This window comes from Fusarium mangiferae (genome assembly GCF_900044065.1).
Source record: "Fusarium mangiferae strain MRC7560 genome assembly, contig: FMAN_scaffold002, whole genome shotgun sequence".
In the NCBI taxonomy this organism is placed as follows: domain Eukaryota; kingdom Fungi; phylum Ascomycota; class Sordariomycetes; order Hypocreales; family Nectriaceae; genus Fusarium; species Fusarium mangiferae.
This window is the reverse complement of record NW_024573922.1, coordinates 399,146-420,634: the sequence shown is the minus strand read 5'-3', so window position 1 is coordinate 420,634 and position 21,489 is coordinate 399,146. Positions and strand designations below refer to the sequence as shown.

Sequence of the window (21,489 nt, the reverse complement as noted above, 5' to 3'; positions counted from 1 at the left end):
AATGGTTGGCACATAGATTAAAATAGATATTAAAGTAGAAGCAGCTCAGTCTCAAATGTTTATTCTCCCATCGGTCTCAGTAACTACTTGGAAGCAGCCATCTTCCTTACTGCTAAGGCAGATCTTGCGATGTCCAGAGTTTCTTGGCGAATACCCGGACACCTTGATAGCATCACAGTGTGCTGGACATCGGCTACATTGCTCTTCAATCAGACGGGCCACGAGATGAGCTGTATGATACGTGACATCCCCGGTTCCTCCACCGTACGGACCGACCCTTAAATGACACGACATGTAGGTATATCCCCTTCTCGTATCTCCGATATAACTCTTTGCCTGGGACATAAGCTCGAGAAGACGATAGCAGCTCGATCTGTAGGCGAGGTGATCCGCGCTGCATTTGATACCGTACGTCACGCGCTTTTCCATTTCTGAGACTGTTTCAGCTTTGGCATTTGATATGAGGTTCAGAATGTCGGTGCGCGTATCGGCATTACTTGTGTTGGCGTAAATGGCTAAAGCGTTCGAGTATTGTTCAGGGTAGTATGTTCTGTAACCGATGGCATCTTGTTCGATTGCTTGAGAGATAGTCTGGTTCACTTCAGGGAACGTGCCATTCTGGATATCGCCGATAAGGTGGTGACGAGCCCAAATGGCATCGCCATATCTTTTCTCACGGATAGCGGTCACGTATTCACTAGCCCATGGCTCGTTGACTATCAAGCCGTTGGATCGGTTGACGACCTCGTCGATGGTCAAATCAAGGAAGAGCTGTTCAAGTAATTTTGTTTCATCTGGGTTTGCGGCTACCTTCGTAAAGCCTTTGAAGATCAACAAAGTTGAGAACAAGAAGATAGAAGTGATGGTCATGTTGGGGTTCTTTGGTGAATCTGAATCTTGAAGTTGTTCCCGGAAGACTCTTATGTTTGCCAGGAGCTAGCATTCGGTCTTTATAGAAAACATCATGTTTGATTCCAGGACTCCTTTCGCGACCTCTTTCAGGCATTTCAGCTGTTGGTGAGTTTCTTTTCCGACTTTGCCGTGTTATGTATGTTGGTTGTGTTATGTATGTTGGTTGTGTTATGTATGTTGGTTGTGTTGGTTCGATATGTACTAGCCCAACATAGTGATCCCCGACCGCTATTTATCTACCCTTTCTCTCCAGTGGAGGTCAGCACATCTCCCATTGACGAGGATTGGATATTCTGAAATGCGCTCGGGCCTCGCTATGCATCGACCAACACTCAGTGCGGGCATGTCTAGGCCTGGAACCATCGCCCAACCGGGATATAAGCAGGCCACTAGGCATAAGGGATCTCGCTGTTTATCGTGTCTTCATACCATGCCATTATGGAAGTGAAGATCATTTAGTCTCGATCTCTCTTATGATTCCGATACGAAGGCTGCAAAGCCCGCACTCTTTTTAGAAATACTTTTGTAAGATGCTTGACCTCATGGGAGAGTGAGACATCATAAATAAAGTGATACGATAAAAAGTTAGGATTAAAGTTCCGAAAGTGTCCAGGGGTCTACCGCCGAGGGTTCCGAGCAAGCCGTCTTAGCCGAACACAACATGAAAACCCACAGATAACGCATCATGAAGATATGATTCAGAGCCAGGCAAAGAACCAACAGTCAAGTTCCTCGGAGCGACCGAGTAAATGAGATTTCAGCCGTCCTCAGGGATATGCTTCCCAGTAAGGTCTTCGGTGTCGACCCGCAAGATAATGTCAATTACCTCGGGATGGCCGTCAGAGCTGTTGTTGTTAGCCCTGTAAAAAGCGACGGCCTCGGTGTAAAATTCGGATGAGTATTTTTTGTAGCCCATCGCATCTTCAGTGATCCTCTCAACAATGGTCTTCCCTCTGCACAACCCATTAACTACCTGCCCAAGCATTTGATACCGGGCCCAGATTGCGTCGCCGAATCTTGATTCGCGAATTGATTTAACATATGAGCTTGCCCAGGGCTCGAAGACAGGAGTTCCCTCCGTAGGATGGAGGACTTCGCTTATAGGGATATCCAGGAATAGCTGCTCTACCAACTTCGTGTCTTGGACGCTCATGTTGATCTGGAATGTCAGTCAATCAGAGGTTTGAGACAATGACCAGGGATAAACAGATACCTTGAAGAAGCAATGCTTTCAAGTGATAAAAGCGATGGTTAAAGGATATTAATAAATGGAGTCTCATTCAGAGATGAGGATTGGAAGTCTAGTAGGGGATTTCATTAGCACGTATTTATATCGTTAGTGAAATCTGTGGGGTCCTAGTCAATTATACAGACAGTATTACTTATGTGGAATATGCAGCAAACCAGCTAGATCCAATTCACCGGAATTCCCAATGCAGCAAGCAGGTTAGTCAAAACAATAGATACACTTTAGCAATCAAATATGCACATAAGTTGTATACACTGTTGCAAAGATTCCTATTTCCTAAACTCACTCTCAGACCTGTCTGTAATTAGATTCTTGGCGTTTTACACCTCGCCAATTATGTCGTGACTATTCGCACGTGGAGATGACTTTTCCCCTCTAGTTACTTGGTAAATCGTTAGATAAAGATGTATTTTCGGTTGAGATTTAACTTTCTATCCCTTTTAATATTTATAGCAGTATATAATAGATAAATATATCTATACTATTATATAATAGATATAGGTTTTATTTAAGTCCTTACCCTATATCTAAAGTAGAGTTAGCCTTATCTTTTTACTTAATATATAAATACTTTTAGTAATAGCTATTTTTTATAAAAATAAGGCTATAATAAAAAAGTAACTTATTTCTTTATAATAAATTAATAATAATATAATATTAAATAAAAATATAAAAGTAAATAATATAATAGTTAGGTTTAATTATACTAAATTAAGTTATATTTAAGTTTATTATTAATAAATTATATAAAGTATAATATTAAATAGTTATTAAAGTATTATATCTTTTAATAATAAATTTAATATATATTAAGCTTAATTAATATAAAGAAGTTTTATTAATAATTAATAGGCTAAGTTTATAAAGATATAATTAAATATAAACTATATATTACTATTTATAAGGTACTTATTAGTATTTTTATTAAAAATTAAAATATTAATTTCTTAATCTTAAATTAATATTATAAGGTTTTAATTCTATTTTAATTAATTAAATTAAAAAAATTAAAAAAAAGCTATTTAATTTATTTATAATTAATAGAGGTTATAAAGAATTTTATAAGGTATATAATATAATTATAAGGGTTATAATAAATAATATTTAAAAGAAAAATACTAATAATTAATTAAAAGATTAAATTATATAACTTTCTTTTATATCTTTATATATATCTATTAAAGTTAATTTTAATTATTATCTTAAATATAAAATGTAAATATAATAACTATTATATATTTAGTATTAATTCTCACCAAGCAGACAACTAAATCCTTATAGTCACTGCCTGCTATAAATACGCCGGTTCTACCTATCGGCTCTATGTTAATACGCCTGTCTACTAAGACTTTAATGTAACGCCCGCTTAGCGTTTTATGTGAACATAGTCCGATAGAACCTTGATCCCGATGCAGGATGGCCAAGTGTTGCGTGCGGAAGGAAAGCACATTTCAGGATGCATCACGCTGCAGTCGACACAATACAACCAGCGGGAGGAATCGAGGGCCTGAAACTTGCAAGTAATGTGAATTGCGCTGCGCTCCCTTTCGTCTCGGTGCTTTTGGCAACGCTCGCACGTGATGTCCATTCTGATGAGCTTCCCAAGTCCTTCGGATTGGGTAGCCCCGACTTTGTGTTGAAAACAATGTCGTTCCTTTGATGCAACCTCTGCCAGGGTATGTCGATCTTTATGGCTACCAAAGCACCATTGACAACAATCCTTATGTGAAAAGGGGTGGTGAAGAAACTTGTTATCTTGCATAAGTCGCCTGAGTCGACCAGACACTTGTCGCAGGTGAAAAGAGGCAATGAGGCATTCGCGCTCTGTTGTTGACGAGAGCATGGAGACAGTAATCAACAGTATCTCATCCGGAAGCCTCTGCAGTTTGGACGCCTCCGTGGTCCCAAATGAGACTTCAGTATGTCGCGTGCAACTAGGGAGCCCCCTCCGAGGTGTTGAAAGCTGGAGAGGTGGTCGTTTCCAAAGGCTTCGTTCAATCGCTAGTTCTCTCTTGCTTGTGTAGCATTCGGCCCCTATTTCGGAAAGTTCACGGTCTCGGACCGCTTGAGCGATCTCTGCTCTAGATGTCAGTCGCAGTAGTTCGTATTCCTCTATAACCAATTGCTCAAATTCCATGGCAAGGGTTAGTAAAACCCAGAGTATTATTATTATAAAAGCAGGCATGGCATTATAAATAAATTCGAAAGTAACTAGCATACTGAAGAGAAGGCATAGATTAAATAAGCTTTAAAGGAGAAGGAAAAGGATAGGGGGCATGGTGGGATTAAATACTTACCTTATATAAAATTATTTATTATAAATTCAGTTTAAAAGCTTAAATCGTAAAAGAAAAGAATTATATTAGTGTAATATAACTGCTTCCTTACACAATAACTAGCAAGTCAATAATGGGCTTAGAGTATATTTCCTTTACCTACTTTAAAGTTAGGTCCAAGAGCTTAAAGGCAGACAGAGTGAGTTAAGGCGCGTAATGTCATCATGACCTGCTAAGCCTGCTAATATAAGATAGAGATCTTAATAATTACACTATGTGCTGCTGTAAATGATAATTTAATATAACTTTCTTAGCTTATATCTAATTAGGTCTGACTTTAGATATAGAGGAGGTGTACTCTTTCTCTTGCTAACTGTAGGGTGCAAGTGTCCCTAGTCCGTAAAGAAAGTCAGAATATCATTAGTCAGCGGGTTTAGCTCAGTTGGGAGAGCGTCAGACTGAAGTCAAACTTCATTCCATTGATATCTGAAGGTCGTGTGTTCGATCCACACAAACCGCAAGCCCTTTGTTTTTGTTAAATTCGTACATGCAGTATATGAACATTTTGTTTTGCCACATCATACACATTTTGCACCCATACTGTTTCTCTGCCTCGCCTTTCAGTGCATGAGCGATATCTTGAAAGTCGCTTGGCCATCCCACAATCAGACAGGCAGACAAGGTTCTATTGGTCTATCTTACCAAGACTTGCAGCAAACTATCAATTGCCTTTACCATTCCGGGCCTGTCAGCCCACTTGATACGGCGCACTATTGATGGAACTGCGCACACAGAGTAAAAAAACTGCCGACAGCGAATCGTGGTGCCAGAAATACTAGTCCAAAGTACCGCTGAGTTTACACCAGACCTATATCCATGCTTTTGTCACTTGGGACTGCTTTTCTTTGTCTCCATGCAAGGCCTGCAATCGGGTAAATTGTGGCTTGCTGAAGTCTGTCAGGTGGTGACAACAAGCAGCCCGGAGCTGACGACTGCGTGAAAATTACGATCTTGCTCCCTCTGGAATCGGATCAACTTCCAGGTCTTCTCTAGACTAAGTTCTGTCTGCTGATTTAAGCTCTCAACCACTTGAACTTCTACCTGTCTATGAAAACTATGATTACTACTATTGACAAACTCCCTAGAGAGACTCTCACCTCCATTGCAAGCGTGAGTGCAAAAGTCAGAGATGCCATTTCCGAATCGCTCCCCATCGGTCCTGAGCAATACCTCACCATCACCGTCCCTGGTACTAAGATTGATCTGACGGACTCGGACCACAACGGGTCATTTCTATATGATGATTCAAAGCATGGTCTTCCCCCAGCAAATGTTAGACAAGCTGAGGCCAGCCTAGTTGACGGAATGATGCCGATAGCCAAATGCGCGGTATGCCAAGTCCCGTGTTACCAAAATTCCAATGCTAACACATCCCAGGTCGGCAATGAGAGGAAGAGCGTTGCACGTAGTTATGCTCGCGCCATTGACAATTTAATTCCCGCAAGCCCGACATTCACTCCCAGCCCAGGCATCCCCAGCCAGGGAAAGATGGACTACGCAAAGTCGATGGAGTTTCTCAAGCAGAAAGTCCACGGAACCTCAAAGACTATCATGGAGGTTTATCAAGATAAGGAGATGAAGTGGAACAAACAGCGACAAATTTGGGAAACGGAGAGGCTCAAGGCTATTCGTGAAGCTGAAGAGGCCTTTGAGGACAGGACCAAGGACTACGCCGAGAAGCGACAGAAATATGTCGAGAATTGGTTCAAACGCGATGGCAAGAGCTACAAGGACGCTATTCAAGCTGCATGGATGGATTGGGTCGATACTGGAAAGAAATATTCAGTCGAATTGGCGTTTGGCATGTTCCAGCTGGATTCTATGGAGCGCGTCGAAGGTAGTAAGGAGGCGATGAGGAACTCTGCGATGCACGATCCCAGTGGCGATGGAGAGATTTATGGAGTCAGTCTCACCCCCAAAGCTTGGGCCACATTCTGTAAGGTCAAGGCCGAGGAGTGGCGTCAGCAAAATGCACCGAGGTCACTGAACAGCAGTGATAGGTCTGCGTGGAGCAGAATCACAGTGTCCTACTCTGCACCAGATATCCAGCCTCACGAAAGTGGAACCACTAGCTTTGGTCTCTGGACCTTGGGCGGTGCAGACTTGCATCAGGAGCTACACCGAGATATGAGATCTTGCGATGTTAGCATTTCATTTTCTGCCCTCGTCGTAGATATTAGCCGCCCATGGTTACACAGCGAGCTCTTCAGCGACATTGATCTCGGCGTTCAAAGAGGTGTCGAAATCAGCCCTGGCCCATGCCGCATCCACGAGATGATCGAAGACGGAGAAGACGAGAAGAGCGGCGAATGGGCATTTCCGGCTTATCCGACCGCTTTTGTCATTGCTGCTGATACAGCGATTGAATTTAAGGGTGAAGCAAAGGCTATAGAGGAGTTTTGGAAAAGCGGTAGTGAACTGGTTGGGTATGGGCCTTGGTCAGTGTCAGGCAGTGCTGCGGCTGAGCAGACCAGATTTGAGGCGACTTCAACAGGTTGCAAGATCGGTTTTGGGGCACCGCAGATTATTGGCTGGGTTAACCAAACTGTGCCATCTCTGCCGCGATCCTCATATTTACTTGAGTTTACGGAAGTGACGTCGTCTAATAATAAACTATTCTTTTTGCCCTCCTCCTTGGTCAGGAAACTCAGGGGAGTTGATGAGTCGATGCACCTGCTGCGAGGTTAGGTACAGCCTTCAGCGATTCTCTCTATGCAACCACTTCCTCGCTCTTCGAGCGTCTTCTCTGTCGCCCCGCTTTTCTGTATTTTTGTTTGTTACACCGGATGGGGCAGTAGCCTAAGGTACAACCTACCTAAAGCTTGCAGCCTTGACCTTCTCATGGCCATCTTCATCAATTCATTTCAATCCGACTTCTCTTCTGGCAACATGAAGAGAATCACGAGGGCCGCTCGAGCCGCAGAGATGAACTCTCAGTCGCCAGATGATCAGCCAACCCGTCGTCCGCGACGGCAGCTCGTCACATCCATCGTTCAGCCTGCAGTTGCACCCACGGAACAAACGCCTCCTCAGCAAGTACCTGCCCGACGAGGCGCACCGTCCACCCCCGATATCGTCAGTCCCCTATGACTGCCATCAATACCAGTCATTCCTCTAAGAAACTAACAAATCGCAGAAGATTCGGTTCCTGGACTTTTACCTCCAAGGTTGCAACACACCACAACAAACCTCGGACAAGTTCACTCGCGGGCTTCAGATGGTATCAAATAGCGCGGCGGACATCACATCTATTCTTTCCGACATCATCAACCACTGCCAAGACCGAGGGAGGCTTCATCAACAGGCTACGAGGGAAGCAGGAAGATTTCATAGCGACTACTGGGATGACTATTTCATGATGGTTGCGACTCAAACTCTGTGGCTGACCAACAACTGGGGTGGTCCGGGTTGGCTTCCTGCCGATGTCCGGGCTGGGCTTGAAAAGTCGTTTGGTACTCCAGTGCCCTCATGTTACGTGAGAAGCTTGGCTTCAATCACGCAGGCAGCACAGACCTGCGGAATCGACCTTGACTCGCTCTGGGCTGACAACGGCGCCCTCAGAACAGCAGTGGGCGATGGTAGTGAACAATGTCTCTCCCCCTCACTGGAGCAGAACATCATCCTCCAGATCAAGAGCGAGGAAGCCCGCACAGTCTCGGAGATTTCTCATCAAGGACGGCAAAGCTCGACTGCCCTTCAGCTCGAGAGTGGAAACGAAAACGTCATCAAAGTCGAGATGAGCGAACCAACACCCATGCATACAGAGCCTAGTCATGAGAATCCTACTGCGAATAACAACGAAAACCCTCCAGCGACTGTGGAAATGCCTACAGCTCACGAGCGAGTTGCACAAACGCAGGCCCAGCCCACTAACGATGGAGCGCAATCCACTCCTCCAGTGGCCCGAAAGCGGACTTTCGAGCAGATGAACAGCACAGCGAACTCGATGTATGACAAGTACAAGACACTCATGACGAGCTTCAAAGCAGAAGGGATTGCTCAGCTTCGAGCGGAAGCAATTGAGAAGCTGGAACGAGCGGAGTCTGAAAAATCGGCCACAGACTACGCTTTGGTAAGCCTTAGAGCCAGACAAGACCAAATCCAACAAATCCGCGAACACAGCAAGCGAACGATCGACACCACAAGCAATGGACTGAGAGAACAAGCCAATCACAATATGCTGGCGGGAGCGCTGGCGAACATGGGAGAAGTGTACTTTAACGGCGTGAACAGCTTACTCGACTCTTTCCTCCAGAAGTCTTCTGGCTCTTTGGATGGACGTACGATCGAAGAGCTACAGGCACGACAGACCGAAGCGGTCGACGAGGTCGACAAAGCAAAGAAGCGCATCCGGGCGCTGGACCACATAGAAAAGGCACGAGCGGTACACGAGAACTACACCGAGATGATGGAGTTGCGGCAAACCATGCGAACTTTCTGGATGCAGACAGGTGACCGCGTTAAGGGTTTGGAGACGGCGTGCGTCGCTGCGTTCAGTCATGCCGAGGAGGAAGATTAGGATTCTATCCTCGCATCTCAGAACGAGTAATGGAGGAGACGCTTCAAGTTGAGCAAGCATATTTGAGGGTTTTGAAGTTTGTAAAAGGGATGTGTTTCTGTGTCCTTATGTGTAAAATAGCTTCAGAGTCTGCGTGCTGATGGATGGTCAGACCCATCGTGTTGAGATTTGGCGCCGGGGAATGAGTCACCCCGCATTCCCACAGTGAGGTGCAGCGATCTTCAATTTTACTTCTATGGCTATAAAAATAAACGTTCTGTTCTTTAATGTAACTCTCGGTATCTCTAAGCAAACAAAATGTCATCTGAATCACGACCAACAACACCGCCGCATCATCCAAACTTTGGTGTGAGCATGTCTAGCGAGAGCATCAACCGTTTGGTGCGCCACGTGCTCCCCGACACTTCGCGCATAGAAGTGGAGGCTCTTCCATCGTTGAAGTCTTTTAACAACCGAATTTATTATCTTGAATGCTACAGCGAATCCCATAGTGGTAGCGACGCAATCCATGTCGATGAGCTTGTTCTAAAGATCAATGGTCGAGGGTTTGGGTCAGAGAAGGTTCAAAATGAGGTTTCTTGTCTCCGCCTGCTGGAGCACTTTTGCCCCGAGATCCCGGCGCCTCGTGCGATAGCTTGGTCGCAGGATGGGTTTACTATCGACACCAATGACGCGCGGCATGGGGAGATGAAGCTCAGTGCTGTGGATGAGACCTCGAGCGGTTGTATATTGATAACAAAGGTTCCCGGGAAGCCCATCGACTTATCTGCACTCAACAATGATGACAGATTTCATCTAGCGACACAGTTGGCAGATTATGTTACCAATTGGCGGCGTAATGTCCCTCCTCAGAACTTTTCCGGGAACATTTCTTTCCATCAAATGGGCTGCCAGCCTGATATCAAGATCCCAGGCTCGAATAGCGATAACGAAATGCAGTTTTTTATCAGAGGCATGCTTGGAGAAGAACTCCATTGCCAAGATGGTATCGCTTCCCTTGCAGAGTATTACAAATTGAGAATACAGAACAAGATAGAGACTCTGGTGAAGAAAGAGACATTTTCATCAAATAGAGATCTCATACAGCCTCTAGATGCATTCCTACAGCAAGACTTGCCCACCATCAAAGCGTTGAATACCAAAGACGACTCATTTGTATTCACCCACTACGATCTGTCCCCACGAAACATTCTTGTATCTGGCCAGCCTCCCCATATTACCGGTATCGTGGACTTTGAGTTCTCGGGCTTCTTTCCACCACTCGATGAGTTCCTGAATGACTGTATCGCCAACGATGGCGACTGGCCCAAAGATATGTACGATGTCTACCTGAAGCGACTTGAATGCAACGGTATACCAACACCTTTGGAGGGAATAAAGAAAGAAGATTGGGAACAAATGGCATTGCTGGAAGACCTGGTTGAAAAGACCGCTCCTTGGTGGTTGCCTGGTGAATTTCAAGGTGAACAGCTTGAACAAGAGTTGAAAAAGGTCAAGTCACGAGTAGGTGAGATATTGGGGGAATTGGGAAAGTGAGAATAGGCTAGGCCGAGAAGTGATATCGGTAAATAAGACCACGGTCAAGAAAGTCTACGTGGTGTGATAGACATATTGTGTAAGCAGAAGCTTCGTGTTGAGAGGTTGGAGATCAATTCACAATAACAGATTTTTCAGCTCTGCCCGGTTCAACTTCTTAGCATCTTGCCGTAGGTCTTGCCTTTTGAAGGACCAAAGAAACGTTAACTATATCTTATTTACTAGAGATCATTTTCACCAATCTCTTTGCCAGGTATCCATCTCGCTCATTTCGAATAGGCCTTCAATCCGTACGCCTTCGATTCGCAGAGGGCCCTCACTTTGCCATGAAGAGCTCACTCCTCATGCTCGCCGCCCTTGTGGCCTCTTATGTCTGCCTTTTAGGGGTGGAGAGACTGGAGACAGTGTCTCCTCCGCCAAGCCGCCGGGTCGGGACTCAAAGTTCGCCATTGCCAACTGTATTATGTCTCAGTATATGCTTGGCCCGTTGGAAGACCTGCCCGCCTACGGTAGCATGACGTCCCCAGATTCCGCAACCATCGAAACCACTACTCGCGAAGATCTCTATCTCACGGATGATAGCGACGTCGAACTCGAACGCAACAGCCCCGAGCAGTCATTGAAGGACCAAATTGACGAGCTGCTTGCGATTTTGCGAGATTTCCAGTCGTTCATCAGGCCTGCATTCCCCGGCGCTGGGCGAGTCGTTATCACCATTTCACTCTTCTCCCTCTTGCAGGAACGCACCGGCGCTGCCTTCACTCTTGCTGGAGGCCTTGCCGCCCGGTTCCGCCATGAAATCGATGTGGGAAGCCCAGCCCGCACTTTCTAGCAGAGATACGGATTTCAGCCTAGCCCCATTTGCTGCAACCCCCGGGTTGTTGTTTTTGCACTTCTTGCTCTGGCTCGTGGATTGCTTCTTGGGTATGGTTGTCAATTCAAAGGCGGGTTTTGTGGTCTTCTCTTTCGGAATCGTCAACCTGGTTGTGTCTCCCATTCGAATGCTCTATCAATCCGTCATATGCCTCGTCTCTCTCGTTATGTGCTTTATCTACTTCCCCTTGAAGCTTATAGCTTTGCTGTGTGCCTACCTGGTTGGCCTAGTCGGATTCATCCTTTCACCCTTCCGCACTGAGGACGAGAAGACATTGCAGGAGGACAGGGCTTCACTGCATCGTCTATAAGATCGACTTGCTATTCGTGTGAGGCGCGCGATGGTCTATCCACTCAAAATAACGCTCTTGTTAAATATTCAATAAAATCTTAGGTAACTTTAGAGTGATTTAAAATAGTTTAGTATACTTTAGTATAGGATTAGTGGATTTTAGACTAGGCGCCCGCTTTGTCTCGGATTGCAGTCAATACCAGGTATGCTCGCGCGACCTCATGATCTCCTCTACTCATGAGGCATCTCGGTGAGATTTATGCCGAGGTACCCAGTTGATCTTCAGAGTGTTTGTGGGGTGGATGCCCTCAAGAGTAAGCAGCAAGATGATCCTCCGCATGTGTATGCATGGTTTAGGCGTGAGATAATCCTCCTATCAGGCGTGGGTATTCCAGAACAGTGATTTGCCACGAAATTCCGATTACGAGTAGAATAAGAACGCTATGCCCACCAGTTCCTCAGAAAGGTCAACTTGTGGTATTGAGGCTTTGAGACGCTGATACTCAGACATGACGCATACCTTGTGTCTCTTCTACCTACTGGCCTTCCTTTCTATTAGCTTTTCGAATGCTTGTAAAAATGACGAAGACTGCAGTCTGAACGGAATATGTTCGAGATGGAAAAAGATCTGCCGTTGCGATCCAGGCTGGATTGGGAGCGATTGTGGCCGTCTTGATCTTGCTCCGGCAACACGATACACTGGCTACAACCATACGTACGAGCCTCCAAATCACGACGATTTCGGTATCTGGCCAAACGCCTCTTGGGGAGGTCGAATTGTTCAAGACCGTGACAACAAGCGACTATTCCATCTTTTCACGGTGCAGTTCAGTCATGGATGCGGTCTGAAGGGCTGGCGTCCTCACTCTTACATCATCCGGGCTGAATCGCATAATGGGCCTCAAGGACCATACAAGTATGCTCAAGATGTATCGAAGAACTTCGCGCATAATCCAGACATCGTTTGGAGCCCCGACGACAAGAAGTACCTCTTATACAGCATTGGTGTGGAATATGATAAGAAGTTTACAAAGTGCGAAAGCATCAGCTACACCAAATGGCCAAACAACATTTCTGTTTCGGCTGCTGACGACATTCATGGTCCATGGTCGCCATTTAAGATGATCCTCGATAGTGACCGTCCAGCAGGCATTCACGCTACCAACCCCTCTGCATTCCCTCTCTGGACGCGCCGCAACCCAACCAGCCAAATAGTGCTTGGTATCAAAGACTACTCTATCTTCACAGCCAAGTCCTGGAACAGTGATTATAAGCTCAAATACCAAGCAACATGGAACGTCACGGAGCAAGAAAACCCCGAATGGACCGAGGACCCATTCGTATGGCGCGACAAGCGAGGCAACTGGCACTCCATAAACCACTGGATGATAGACTATGTTGAGAACGATAAACAACAATGGCCCCGCGTTGGATCCCATCTATTCTCGAGAAAGCTCACGGGACCGTGGCATTTCAGGCTTCAAGAGGCTTTTAGCTCCAATGTCACTTTTACAGATGGATCGTGGCAGGTGTTCAAGAGACGAGAAAGGCCGAAGTTGTTCTTTAGTGATGATGGGCAGATGACGCCATTGTACTTGACTAATGGGGTACAGGAGATGAATCAGACTGGTGCAGCTTTTACTCTTATTCAGCCGATTGGTACGAAGTGGCAGAAATTCGAGAAGGATCTTGGTTTCTGATATCTATGGCGTTTCCTTGTGCCAGACCATGGCCCCATCTTTATTCTTTATGTTACATACATAACTTGAAACTCATATTCCTCTGTTATCTTTTTCTTTCTGTATCGTCTTCTCGTTTGTCCACGCTTGGATACCCTGCCACGTATTCGTGGCTTGTCTCCCCTCCAATGTTGCGAGCTTCTCTTTGGGTAACATTCGCCTTAGCCATATGCTCTGCTCATTACGCCAGGCCCAACTTTTATACGGCATCTCCCAAGCAATCATCGACTGGCGCACTCTTCCAATACGCAGCTTGAATAGACCAGGTTAGACTCACTGGAGAGGCTTCCCTTGGCGGATCGCGGCGAGCTTTAGAAGTCTGCCTATCTCAAATTTTAGGGCATGGTTATGATGGGACTGTTTAAAGAGTTCTCTGTTTGTGAACGCAGCTGATACTTTGACAGTTTTTTGCCTGGACTATTGCCTCTGCTCTTCGATTGAGAAGTTGCGCTCCGTTGCGAGGTACTCGGACCATTCCTCTGGAGCCCTTGAGGTTAACCCCGTGGGTCCGCGCTTGACAGAGGGAATGAATCATTGTAGGCTACTGGTAGGCTGTGCCCCTCCAGTTTTTTGTTTCGTGAGCTCTACTGGTAATGGTATGTGGCGAATCCTTCAGACAACAAGTCAAGGCCGCCCGGCTACAATGCAGCTATTCCTTGAACTCATCACCAGCGCGGTTTGATCTTCTAGAAGGCTCTACTTCAAATTCTTGTTTCATTTAATAGTGAATGCAGATCAGTCAGCCCTAATACAAGCTACGTTGCTTTACCTTCGGTTTTGGTCATGCAAATCTCATGTTCAAGGACGGCCCCCAATCCTCCGCGGGCTTCCCCAGTCTCTGAGTGGTCCAGTTTGAAATGCCGCAAACCCATGTCCCTTGCTGTTGACATCATTGGCACGATCCTAAAGCAGATCATTACTGGACTTGTGTAAGAGTGTACTTTATGAATCTTATAACTCGATATTTTGTTTGCGACTTTGGTCGCTGATCTGAAGCAGCTGTATTTAGGTTGATCTGATCGACCATTTCCACTTCTCGCCGAGATGGTATTCGTAGGTTCAAATGCTGTGTCAACAGTCCTGTAGTCAGTCATATGTAGAGATATCACTGCAGTTCAATTCCTGAATAGCACCATTTCTATCTCGCACTGCATACTTTTCAGGTTCAAGATAGTAAAATGACCTACGCAAAAGCTGAGTGCGAATTCTTTTCGTGTGAAGGAGGATGAACTTGATTTCGCCCTGGACTGCTTCGACCATCGCCCCATCTAACAGCATCGCCACTTTCTAGTGCCCGCTTACTGCCAGTGTATGCAGAACAGTCATGCCATGTCTTGCATATCAGGATCGCAAAGGATTTTAGTAGCCATGCAACATATGCTGAAATTCGTACTAGCCCAGCCTTCCTATTCAGGTAGTTCGTAAACTGCACTGCGCTAGTTCATCCAATAATCTTGAACATAATGCGAGCGCCTAGAGTCCGAAAGTTTAAAAATCCTTCTAGGCTGACATATGCAATTATGCATATCGGCAGTTGTGCAAGCGCTGTTGATCACCTGAGGGAATGAGATCACTTCCGTTTAGAGTCGAGATGGATCGTGTTGGTCTGGTCACTGATGTAATTGATGATAGCTTCAATGTGATGATTGTAGAAATTGCTGGAATGGGGTAAATCCTTCTATTTAACAGGTTTTCGAAATGAATTGTCAAGATGTGACCTATCCTGGAAAACTATAGTGCTTCTTCAAGTATAAATTGTCGGCGGTTCCTCGTTGCTCTCGATATCGCCATCATAACATCTCATCGCTTCAACTCGCATACTTCACTTACCATTGTCAACATGCTTCCCAGCCTTCTTCTCTTTGCCCTCGCTGGCTTCTCCAGAGCCTCTCCCACTGGCCTTCTTACCACTTCCCATGATCTACAGGCCAGGGAGATCCACGCTGATGAACTTCATGCTCGCGCCCTCGCTAATCACCCCAAAGACCTCATCATTGACTCAGGGGATCTCAATGACTACATCAAGAAGCACCCCAACTCTGATAGCGTAGTCTATCTGAAGGACAAACAGTCCTTCGTACCATTGTCAAGCGTCTCGGAAGTCGAAGACAAAGAAGCTAAGGACGACAAGTCCAAGCGTCAGTACACTGGCCCTTGCTATGTCTATGACCAGTGGCAGGCCCGCGACTCCCAATCCTACTGGGGCCCGTGGGAGACAGCTTCAGGTTGCCTTTACACTGGCTTGAGTGAGGGTTCAGGTACCCGTACTATAAGCTGGTCCAAATCGGTCTCAGTTGAAGTCTCAGGTGGCTTAGATTGGAACCCCATTAAGGATGTCTTGGGAGTCTCTCTTGGCCTTGCTGTCACAAACACCTGGACTGATGGTGGTAAGATTGACTGTAACATCCCTGCTGGATCAGTCGGTCAGATCTGGGCCCAGAAATATCTAGGAGAAGGTATTTATACTCTTTTGTTTCTCTTGAGAAATGACTAACTGGAATAGCACACATGTGGAAGAGAATGTGCCAGTCATGCGGCGCCTCTGGCCAAAAGTGTCTCGGTGACTGGGAAGAAGCTGGATTTGTCAAAGCTCCAACTGATGGGTATGTTAAATTTAGAGTCATATGAAGCAAAGGACTAACAAGTTCCAGTTCGGATCCTGGCAAGAACCTTAACACTGGCTGCAGCACTGGCAATGAGAACGTCAAATGCTAGATCTGGGTGTGTGTACTGTATTTCTTAGGAGTCTTGGCTGGGAAATGCCCGCTTTCAAGACCCAGCAGAAGTTTGGGGTCAAGATATATCGGATGGAAATGACACTCTTTAGGTTTATTTCTTGTCTTTCTCTAGTATTACACAGTCTTTCAGTCAAGTCATGAGCAACTATTTACCAAAATCACACTGGTAGTTGAAGATCATCAATTGACACCGTACCGTAACCCCCCAGACTATACAGCAGTAATGCTTCAGAGGCCAAGGCACTGTGATAAGGCTGAGAGGTCAAAAATTGGCTCAGCCACAGTGCGCAAGGTAATAGCACAGATGGGCAATATACTCATTGCCTAGAGAGACTACGGTACAACCTCCTTCCCTTGTAACATGTCCCAAGTTGGCTTCGGCAACGGCATGACCGCCGGGTCCAAGTATCTTCCAGTCGCTATCTTATTCGCCACGTAATCGCGAGCCACCCTCTCAATCTTCGCCCAGTCTAGCTCCGATGTGCCAACAGCCCTACCGCCATCTGATGCTATCCTCGAAAGGACGTCGGCGACCCATGTTCGGCAACGCCAATTTGGGTCGTTCTGAATGACCGGCGCGCTACGCATTATTTCGACAAGCCGCTTCTCGTCTTCGACTTTGGCGATGATGATGCGGGCTAGCAGACTGTTCGTGCTCCGGACGTTAGGAAGATCGATCTCTTCGTAGATCCAGCCGCGCATCGGATGGTTCTTGACATGGTAGCGCATGCCGGGTACTTCGGTGCCTGACTCGTTTTTCGGACCGATGAGAAAACCCCAGTGATAACTAGTAGGTACTGTATCAGACTCGAGTCGAGACTTTGGACTGATGAACAGTAAGGTACTTACCGACGCTCTTCGTTGTTTACGACCCCACTGGGATACAATGCGATATAGAGTCGGTTCTTATTGAAACCCATTTGATGATATCTAAGGATAAAATGGGGTGCTGAATATAGGCAACAATAAGAAGTGGTATGGGCTTGGAATTGTAAGTTCCCATAAGATGTTCAGTCAGCTCGATGCTGCATATCAGGCTCTATTTTATATTTGTAACGAACGGCCCTACATAAGTAAAAATAGTACTGATCTAGAAATAATCAGGCGCTTCAGTCATCAAAATACTCACTCTTGGGGTCAAATGTTCCATTTATCGAAGCGCGCGCCTACAACCTATTGATGTTGGTTGCTTGTAGGTATTTTTAGAACCAACCTCCAGACGTGCAGACCCAGAACCGGCACTGTGAATAGTGACAGTTTTTGCCTTATGTCCAAGGCCGCGACTTCTTTCGTATAGAAACGAAAGTGACTTTATATACTTAGTCTTAGAAGAAATAGCTTCAAGAATTACTCAAAATTTATAATTACCTTAATAAACCTATACTAAGTTTATTATCAAGAAGGAAAAATATTCTATAAAAACTTCGAGATTTCTCGACCTTAAAAATCGCCCCACCATCTTTGCCTTGTCTTCTCCATCTCCAGCTCCGCAGGATATGAATCCATGAACTTGGTAAGCGACTCTTGCCAGCCCTGTCGAATGCGATTTCCATACCATGCAGAAGTATACTCCCAGTAATATGGATACCACCCGGCAAACTCCCAATCGATGATACCAACAACTTGATCACCCCTCACTAATATGTTGAATGGGTTCAGATCTCCATGAGTAAACACCGGTGGTGGCCACGGACCGTTCTGTTTGGTGGCCATTTCTTTTATGTCCTTCCAATCCTGGTTGTCAATATGATCTGGCTGACTGTCCGGTTCGAGGTCTTCCCGTAACCATCGATGGAAATGCTGGATCGACTTGAAGGGCCCAAATCGGGGTCTTGAACGTGGTATCCGGGAGTCGCGTAAGGAGCCCCCTGTACAGCTCTCAACTCCTACGCCATTTGGTGGCACAAGAGCCCGTATTTCCTCTAGCATGCGCCGAAGTTGAGCGAAGATACTCGCCAGATCAGCCTCAGAAAGAGTTTTCCAGGCTTCTGCAAGAGAAGTTCCGCAAATCCGCTGCATGACTATATGTGCTCGTTTCTTGTGCACGAACGAGCAGTGAACAGTTGGGACAGGAATAGATGTATTGGCTGCAACGAACTGCATGGTAGCTGCTTCGGTGAGATGAACGAATGGCCCCTTCTTAACGATGAGAGATTTAGAAATGGGTATGCATGGTCCGTCATGTTTATAGAAGCGCGCGGATGTTTTCAGGCCAACGAGTGTCATGAAGCGACGAGGGAATGTATTATTGATAGCCAAGGAAGATGTTCCTTCATGTTGACTGGCCGTTTGGTCGGGCGGAGGGACGTAACCTGTTGTTGACATGCTGAAGACGAGTGAAGCGGAATCGCTGGCATTGGTCACTGAGCTCACAAAGCCTTGGTGATTGACTAGCGTCCAAGACTTGGAGCAATAAACGCGGGTCGTAACAGGATGTACATTATCGGACTTAACATTCGAGGTGGAGATGAAGATTGGTTGATTGGCGAATGGTCTGTTGACGGAAATTAGATCACGGCACGGCTGCTGACTAAGATAATTGCCTTGTTCTACGCGTCTTCCGCGTCGCGACAAACGCAGTGGGCAAACTTCATAAATATTGCAACGAATGATTATAACCGCCTCCCTAGTCTAAATACCCACTAAAGGACAATAAACCGGCCTAAGCCTTAGCCTTAGCCTCTTCATTGTTTAGGATAAAGATCCTAAAACAAATGAATTGTGTCAAATGAGTGGGAAGCTGAAACACGGTCACATAGGCAAGATAATTTGCAGTTTTAATGGATATCAAGCATTGCGATAAATTGCTATAGAATACTAATTGAAACTCGTTTCAGCGTCTTGGCGCGCTTTTTACATACAAGTCTTTTTACTCCTCCTGAACCTTCTCTGTTGATCCAGAAGTAGGGAACTGATCAACCTTGGTGCTGGCAAACTTGCGCGCAGGAACCTTGTGCTCGAAGAGGAGATCGAGCTCGCCATATGTTCGACCCTTGGGCTCAGGAAGGCGGAAGAAAGCCCAGATAAAGATCAACAGACACCATCCGGCCCAGAAAAGACCAGTCTTAGCGCCCCAGTTCCACGAGTTGCGACCGAGCATGCGGGGCATGAGGGTGTTGGTGACGAGACCGGCGATGTTGCTGAAGTTACGGGCCAGCACGATGGTCTTGGCCTTGAGACGAGTGGAGGAGATCTCGGCGACGATGGTATAAGCGATAGGACCGATGGTCATGTCGTAGACAAAGGTGTATACAACGAGCAAGCTACCGATGGCCCAGCCGGTTTGCTCAGTCTTCTTGGCAAATCCGAGGGCTCCAACGGCAATGAGGATGAAGAAGAGAGCGGCCATACCACAGATGTAGATATGTCGACGACCGAAGCGAGCCATAAGGAACCAGGATAGAACAACACCGACAGCACCGACGCAATATTGAATGACGTTGAAGTCAAGAGCTCGCTCGGAGGAAAGACCAGCTTCGAGATAGAACTGAACAGCGTAACCCATGAGAGAGCTACCGCAGAGAGCCTGGGCAGTGTAGCTGATGGAAGCGACTTCGGTTCGTCGCAGATCGCTGCGCATGAAGCAGTGCCAGTAGTTGGTTCCAGCGGAGTTCTCAATCTCCATCTGGTTGGTAGCCTTGAGAAGCTCAACCTGGGCATCAGCATCGAAAGGAACGTCGCACTGAGTGACGAGCGAGAGGATAGATCGCTTAGCGTCCTCGTATCGCTCCTTTCGCACGAGCCACCAAGGAGACTCGGGGGCGAAGAGGGTACCGAGCATGATGAACGGAGGCCAAGCCCACTGAAGAGCAAAAGGGATTCTGTAGGACCAATCACCGCCCATGGTGCTGAAACCGCGAAGAACGCCTGCACCGATGAGTTGACCGATGACCCAGCAAAGGTTGACGTAGGCAGTAAGATACGGTCGCAGCACAACGGGCGCAACATCAGAAGCATATGCGAGAGTGAGGGTCTGGAAAATACCCCAGGGCAGACCGAGAAGGATGTTTCCAGCCAAGAGAACCTCAAGGTTTGGTGCAAAGAAGGGGAAGAAGATGAGTCCAATCATGAGAACCTGACTCGCCAACATGGTCTTCTTGTAACCAAAAGCATCAGAGACCCAACCGTTGATGTAAAGACCGATGATCTGACCGCACATGCCACCAACTTGAATATAAGTCTGCCAATCGGCCGAAACAATAGGGTTGCCGTTCGAGTCGACTTCGTTACCGAATTTCTGCTTGAATCTGTGTAGTATGGCTGTCAGTTTCATGGTCGACGACGTCGATACCAGGCTAACTGCAACTTACGCATCATAACCGTAAAAACTACCCAACAAACTCAAATCATAACCTTCCATGATAATAGCAGTTGAGAAAAGGAGGGAGAAGGCAATGGCCTTGGGATACAGGCGGAGTGCATCGCGGAGAGTGAGGGTGTGTTCGCGATCATTGGCCTCGCGCGCAGCAGGGCGCTCAACTTCGTCAAAGGTCATCTTGTCGGGATCAACGTGCTCAACCTGAGCGAGATCCTTTGGTGAAGACATGACTGTCAGTGTCAAGAGATGTTATGTAGAAGGATCCCTTGTATGGAGAGAATGAAGAAGTGATGCTGATGCTGGGAAAGAAACAGGAGAGAAGCTGGGGAAGCTGGGGATTCTTATGCTAAATCTCCACAAACAACCCGTCTCTCCAGGTTCTGGCGTAGGGTTCACCCCAGGGCCCCCCAGACCAGTCTAGCCAAGAACATGTCGGCCCGACACTGTTCAACGCGAGACTCAGCTCATCTTCGCCAAGACCTGAGCCTCGTGATGGCTTCAAATCTCTTGAGATTCGCTATGTCGGACCGACATGATCTTCGATTTCTCGTCAGACCATGAATCTGAACGGAATTTTGTATGGGGAAACGGGGTCATGAGATCGTGGAGTTTTGTGTCCTGTCGGTCCGATAAGACAAACTCACCCCGGATTTTCTACTCCAGACCTGGGGGGGCACGAGCTTGAAAGGAGGGAGGATGATCTTTGCTTGTATTAGTTAGAGTGGTCGGACAAGACCGAGAATTCTGCATTCCCCTGAGTTGCGACAAGACATCATTGACTGGTGAAGGGGAACTTCTCTCGCCATTGATGTGAGAGCTTAGCTTGGCGGAGGTTTTTAAGTTTATTTTCATGGCGTATTATGCTTATGTTTATTGAGCGAAGAGGGTGTCGAGGCGAGGGTCATTTCATCATCGATTGGGCAACGTGACTTGGTTTATGGTGCGGCGTCTTGATTGGTGCATGGCGAGGTTGTGTC

General features: G+C 46.5%; 11 protein-coding genes and 1 non-coding gene across 12 annotated transcripts; 6 read left to right on the top strand and 6 right to left on the bottom strand.

Annotated features, from left to right (window-relative positions):
- Positions 1-51: 51 nt before the first annotated feature.
- FMAN_06635 (uncharacterized protein) lies at positions 52-870 on the bottom strand (the record flags this gene model as incomplete). Its single annotated transcript, XM_041826558.1, has 1 exon — positions 52-870. One exon carries the CDS (start codon positions 868-870, stop codon positions 52-54), a length of 819 nt encoding a protein of 272 aa, XP_041677609.1.
- A 799-nt stretch (positions 871-1,669) lies between these two features.
- FMAN_06636 (uncharacterized protein) lies at positions 1,670-2,065 on the bottom strand (the record flags this gene model as incomplete). Its single annotated transcript, XM_041826557.1, has 1 exon — positions 1,670-2,065. One exon carries the CDS (start codon positions 2,063-2,065, stop codon positions 1,670-1,672), a length of 396 nt encoding a protein of 131 aa, XP_041677608.1.
- Positions 2,066-3,527: 1,462 nt separating this feature from the next.
- Positions 3,528-4,298, bottom strand: FMAN_06637 (uncharacterized protein; the record flags this gene model as incomplete). Its single annotated transcript, XM_041826556.1, has 1 exon — positions 3,528-4,298. The coding sequence occupies one exon, from the start codon at positions 4,296-4,298 to the stop codon at positions 3,528-3,530; it is 771 nt and encodes a 256-aa protein (XP_041677607.1).
- Positions 4,299-4,864: 566 nt separating this feature from the next.
- tRNA lies at positions 4,865-4,957 on the top strand. The gene is made up of 2 exons: positions 4,865-4,901; positions 4,922-4,957. It is a non-coding gene; the product is annotated as a tRNA-Phe (tRNA).
- Positions 4,958-5,544: 587 nt separating this feature from the next.
- On the top strand, positions 5,545-7,185 carry FMAN_06638 (uncharacterized protein; the record flags this gene model as incomplete). Its single annotated transcript, XM_041826555.1, has 2 exons — positions 5,545-5,826; positions 5,875-7,185. 2 exons carry the CDS (start codon positions 5,545-5,547, stop codon positions 7,183-7,185), a joined length of 1,593 nt encoding a protein of 530 aa, XP_041677606.1.
- Positions 7,186-7,338: 153 nt separating this feature from the next.
- On the top strand, positions 7,339-9,016 carry FMAN_06639 (uncharacterized protein; the record flags this gene model as incomplete). The annotated part of the gene is made up of 2 exons (XM_041826554.1): positions 7,339-7,572; positions 7,634-9,016. 2 exons carry the CDS (start codon positions 7,339-7,341, stop codon positions 9,014-9,016), a joined length of 1,617 nt encoding a protein of 538 aa, XP_041677605.1.
- A 297-nt stretch (positions 9,017-9,313) lies between these two features.
- On the top strand, positions 9,314-10,552 carry FMAN_06640 (uncharacterized protein; the record flags this gene model as incomplete). Its single annotated transcript, XM_041826552.1, has 1 exon — positions 9,314-10,552. The coding sequence occupies one exon, from the start codon at positions 9,314-9,316 to the stop codon at positions 10,550-10,552; it is 1,239 nt and encodes a 412-aa protein (XP_041677604.1).
- A 1,674-nt stretch (positions 10,553-12,226) lies between these two features.
- FMAN_06641 (uncharacterized protein) lies at positions 12,227-13,417 on the top strand (the record flags this gene model as incomplete). Its single annotated transcript, XM_041826551.1, has 1 exon — positions 12,227-13,417. The coding sequence occupies one exon, from the start codon at positions 12,227-12,229 to the stop codon at positions 13,415-13,417; it is 1,191 nt and encodes a 396-aa protein (XP_041677603.1).
- Positions 13,418-15,296: 1,879 nt separating this feature from the next.
- On the top strand, positions 15,297-16,171 carry FMAN_06642 (uncharacterized protein; the record flags this gene model as incomplete). Its single annotated transcript, XM_041826550.1, has 3 exons — positions 15,297-15,912; positions 15,960-16,059; positions 16,108-16,171. 3 exons carry the CDS (start codon positions 15,297-15,299, stop codon positions 16,169-16,171), a joined length of 780 nt encoding a protein of 259 aa, XP_041677602.1.
- Positions 16,172-16,527: 356 nt separating this feature from the next.
- FMAN_06643 (uncharacterized protein) lies at positions 16,528-17,114 on the bottom strand (the record flags this gene model as incomplete). Its single annotated transcript, XM_041826549.1, has 2 exons — positions 16,528-16,981; positions 17,044-17,114. 2 exons carry the CDS (start codon positions 17,112-17,114, stop codon positions 16,528-16,530), a joined length of 525 nt encoding a protein of 174 aa, XP_041677601.1.
- Positions 17,115-17,634: 520 nt separating this feature from the next.
- Positions 17,635-18,519, bottom strand: FMAN_06644 (uncharacterized protein; the record flags this gene model as incomplete). Its single annotated transcript, XM_041826548.1, has 1 exon — positions 17,635-18,519. The coding sequence occupies one exon, from the start codon at positions 18,517-18,519 to the stop codon at positions 17,635-17,637; it is 885 nt and encodes a 294-aa protein (XP_041677600.1).
- A 544-nt stretch (positions 18,520-19,063) lies between these two features.
- Positions 19,064-20,740, bottom strand: FMAN_06645 (putative maltose permease (MalP); the record flags this gene model as incomplete). The annotated part of the gene is made up of 2 exons (XM_041826547.1): positions 19,064-20,441; positions 20,505-20,740. 2 exons carry the CDS (start codon positions 20,738-20,740, stop codon positions 19,064-19,066), a joined length of 1,614 nt encoding a protein of 537 aa, XP_041677599.1.
- Positions 20,741-21,489: the final 749 nt, after the last annotated feature.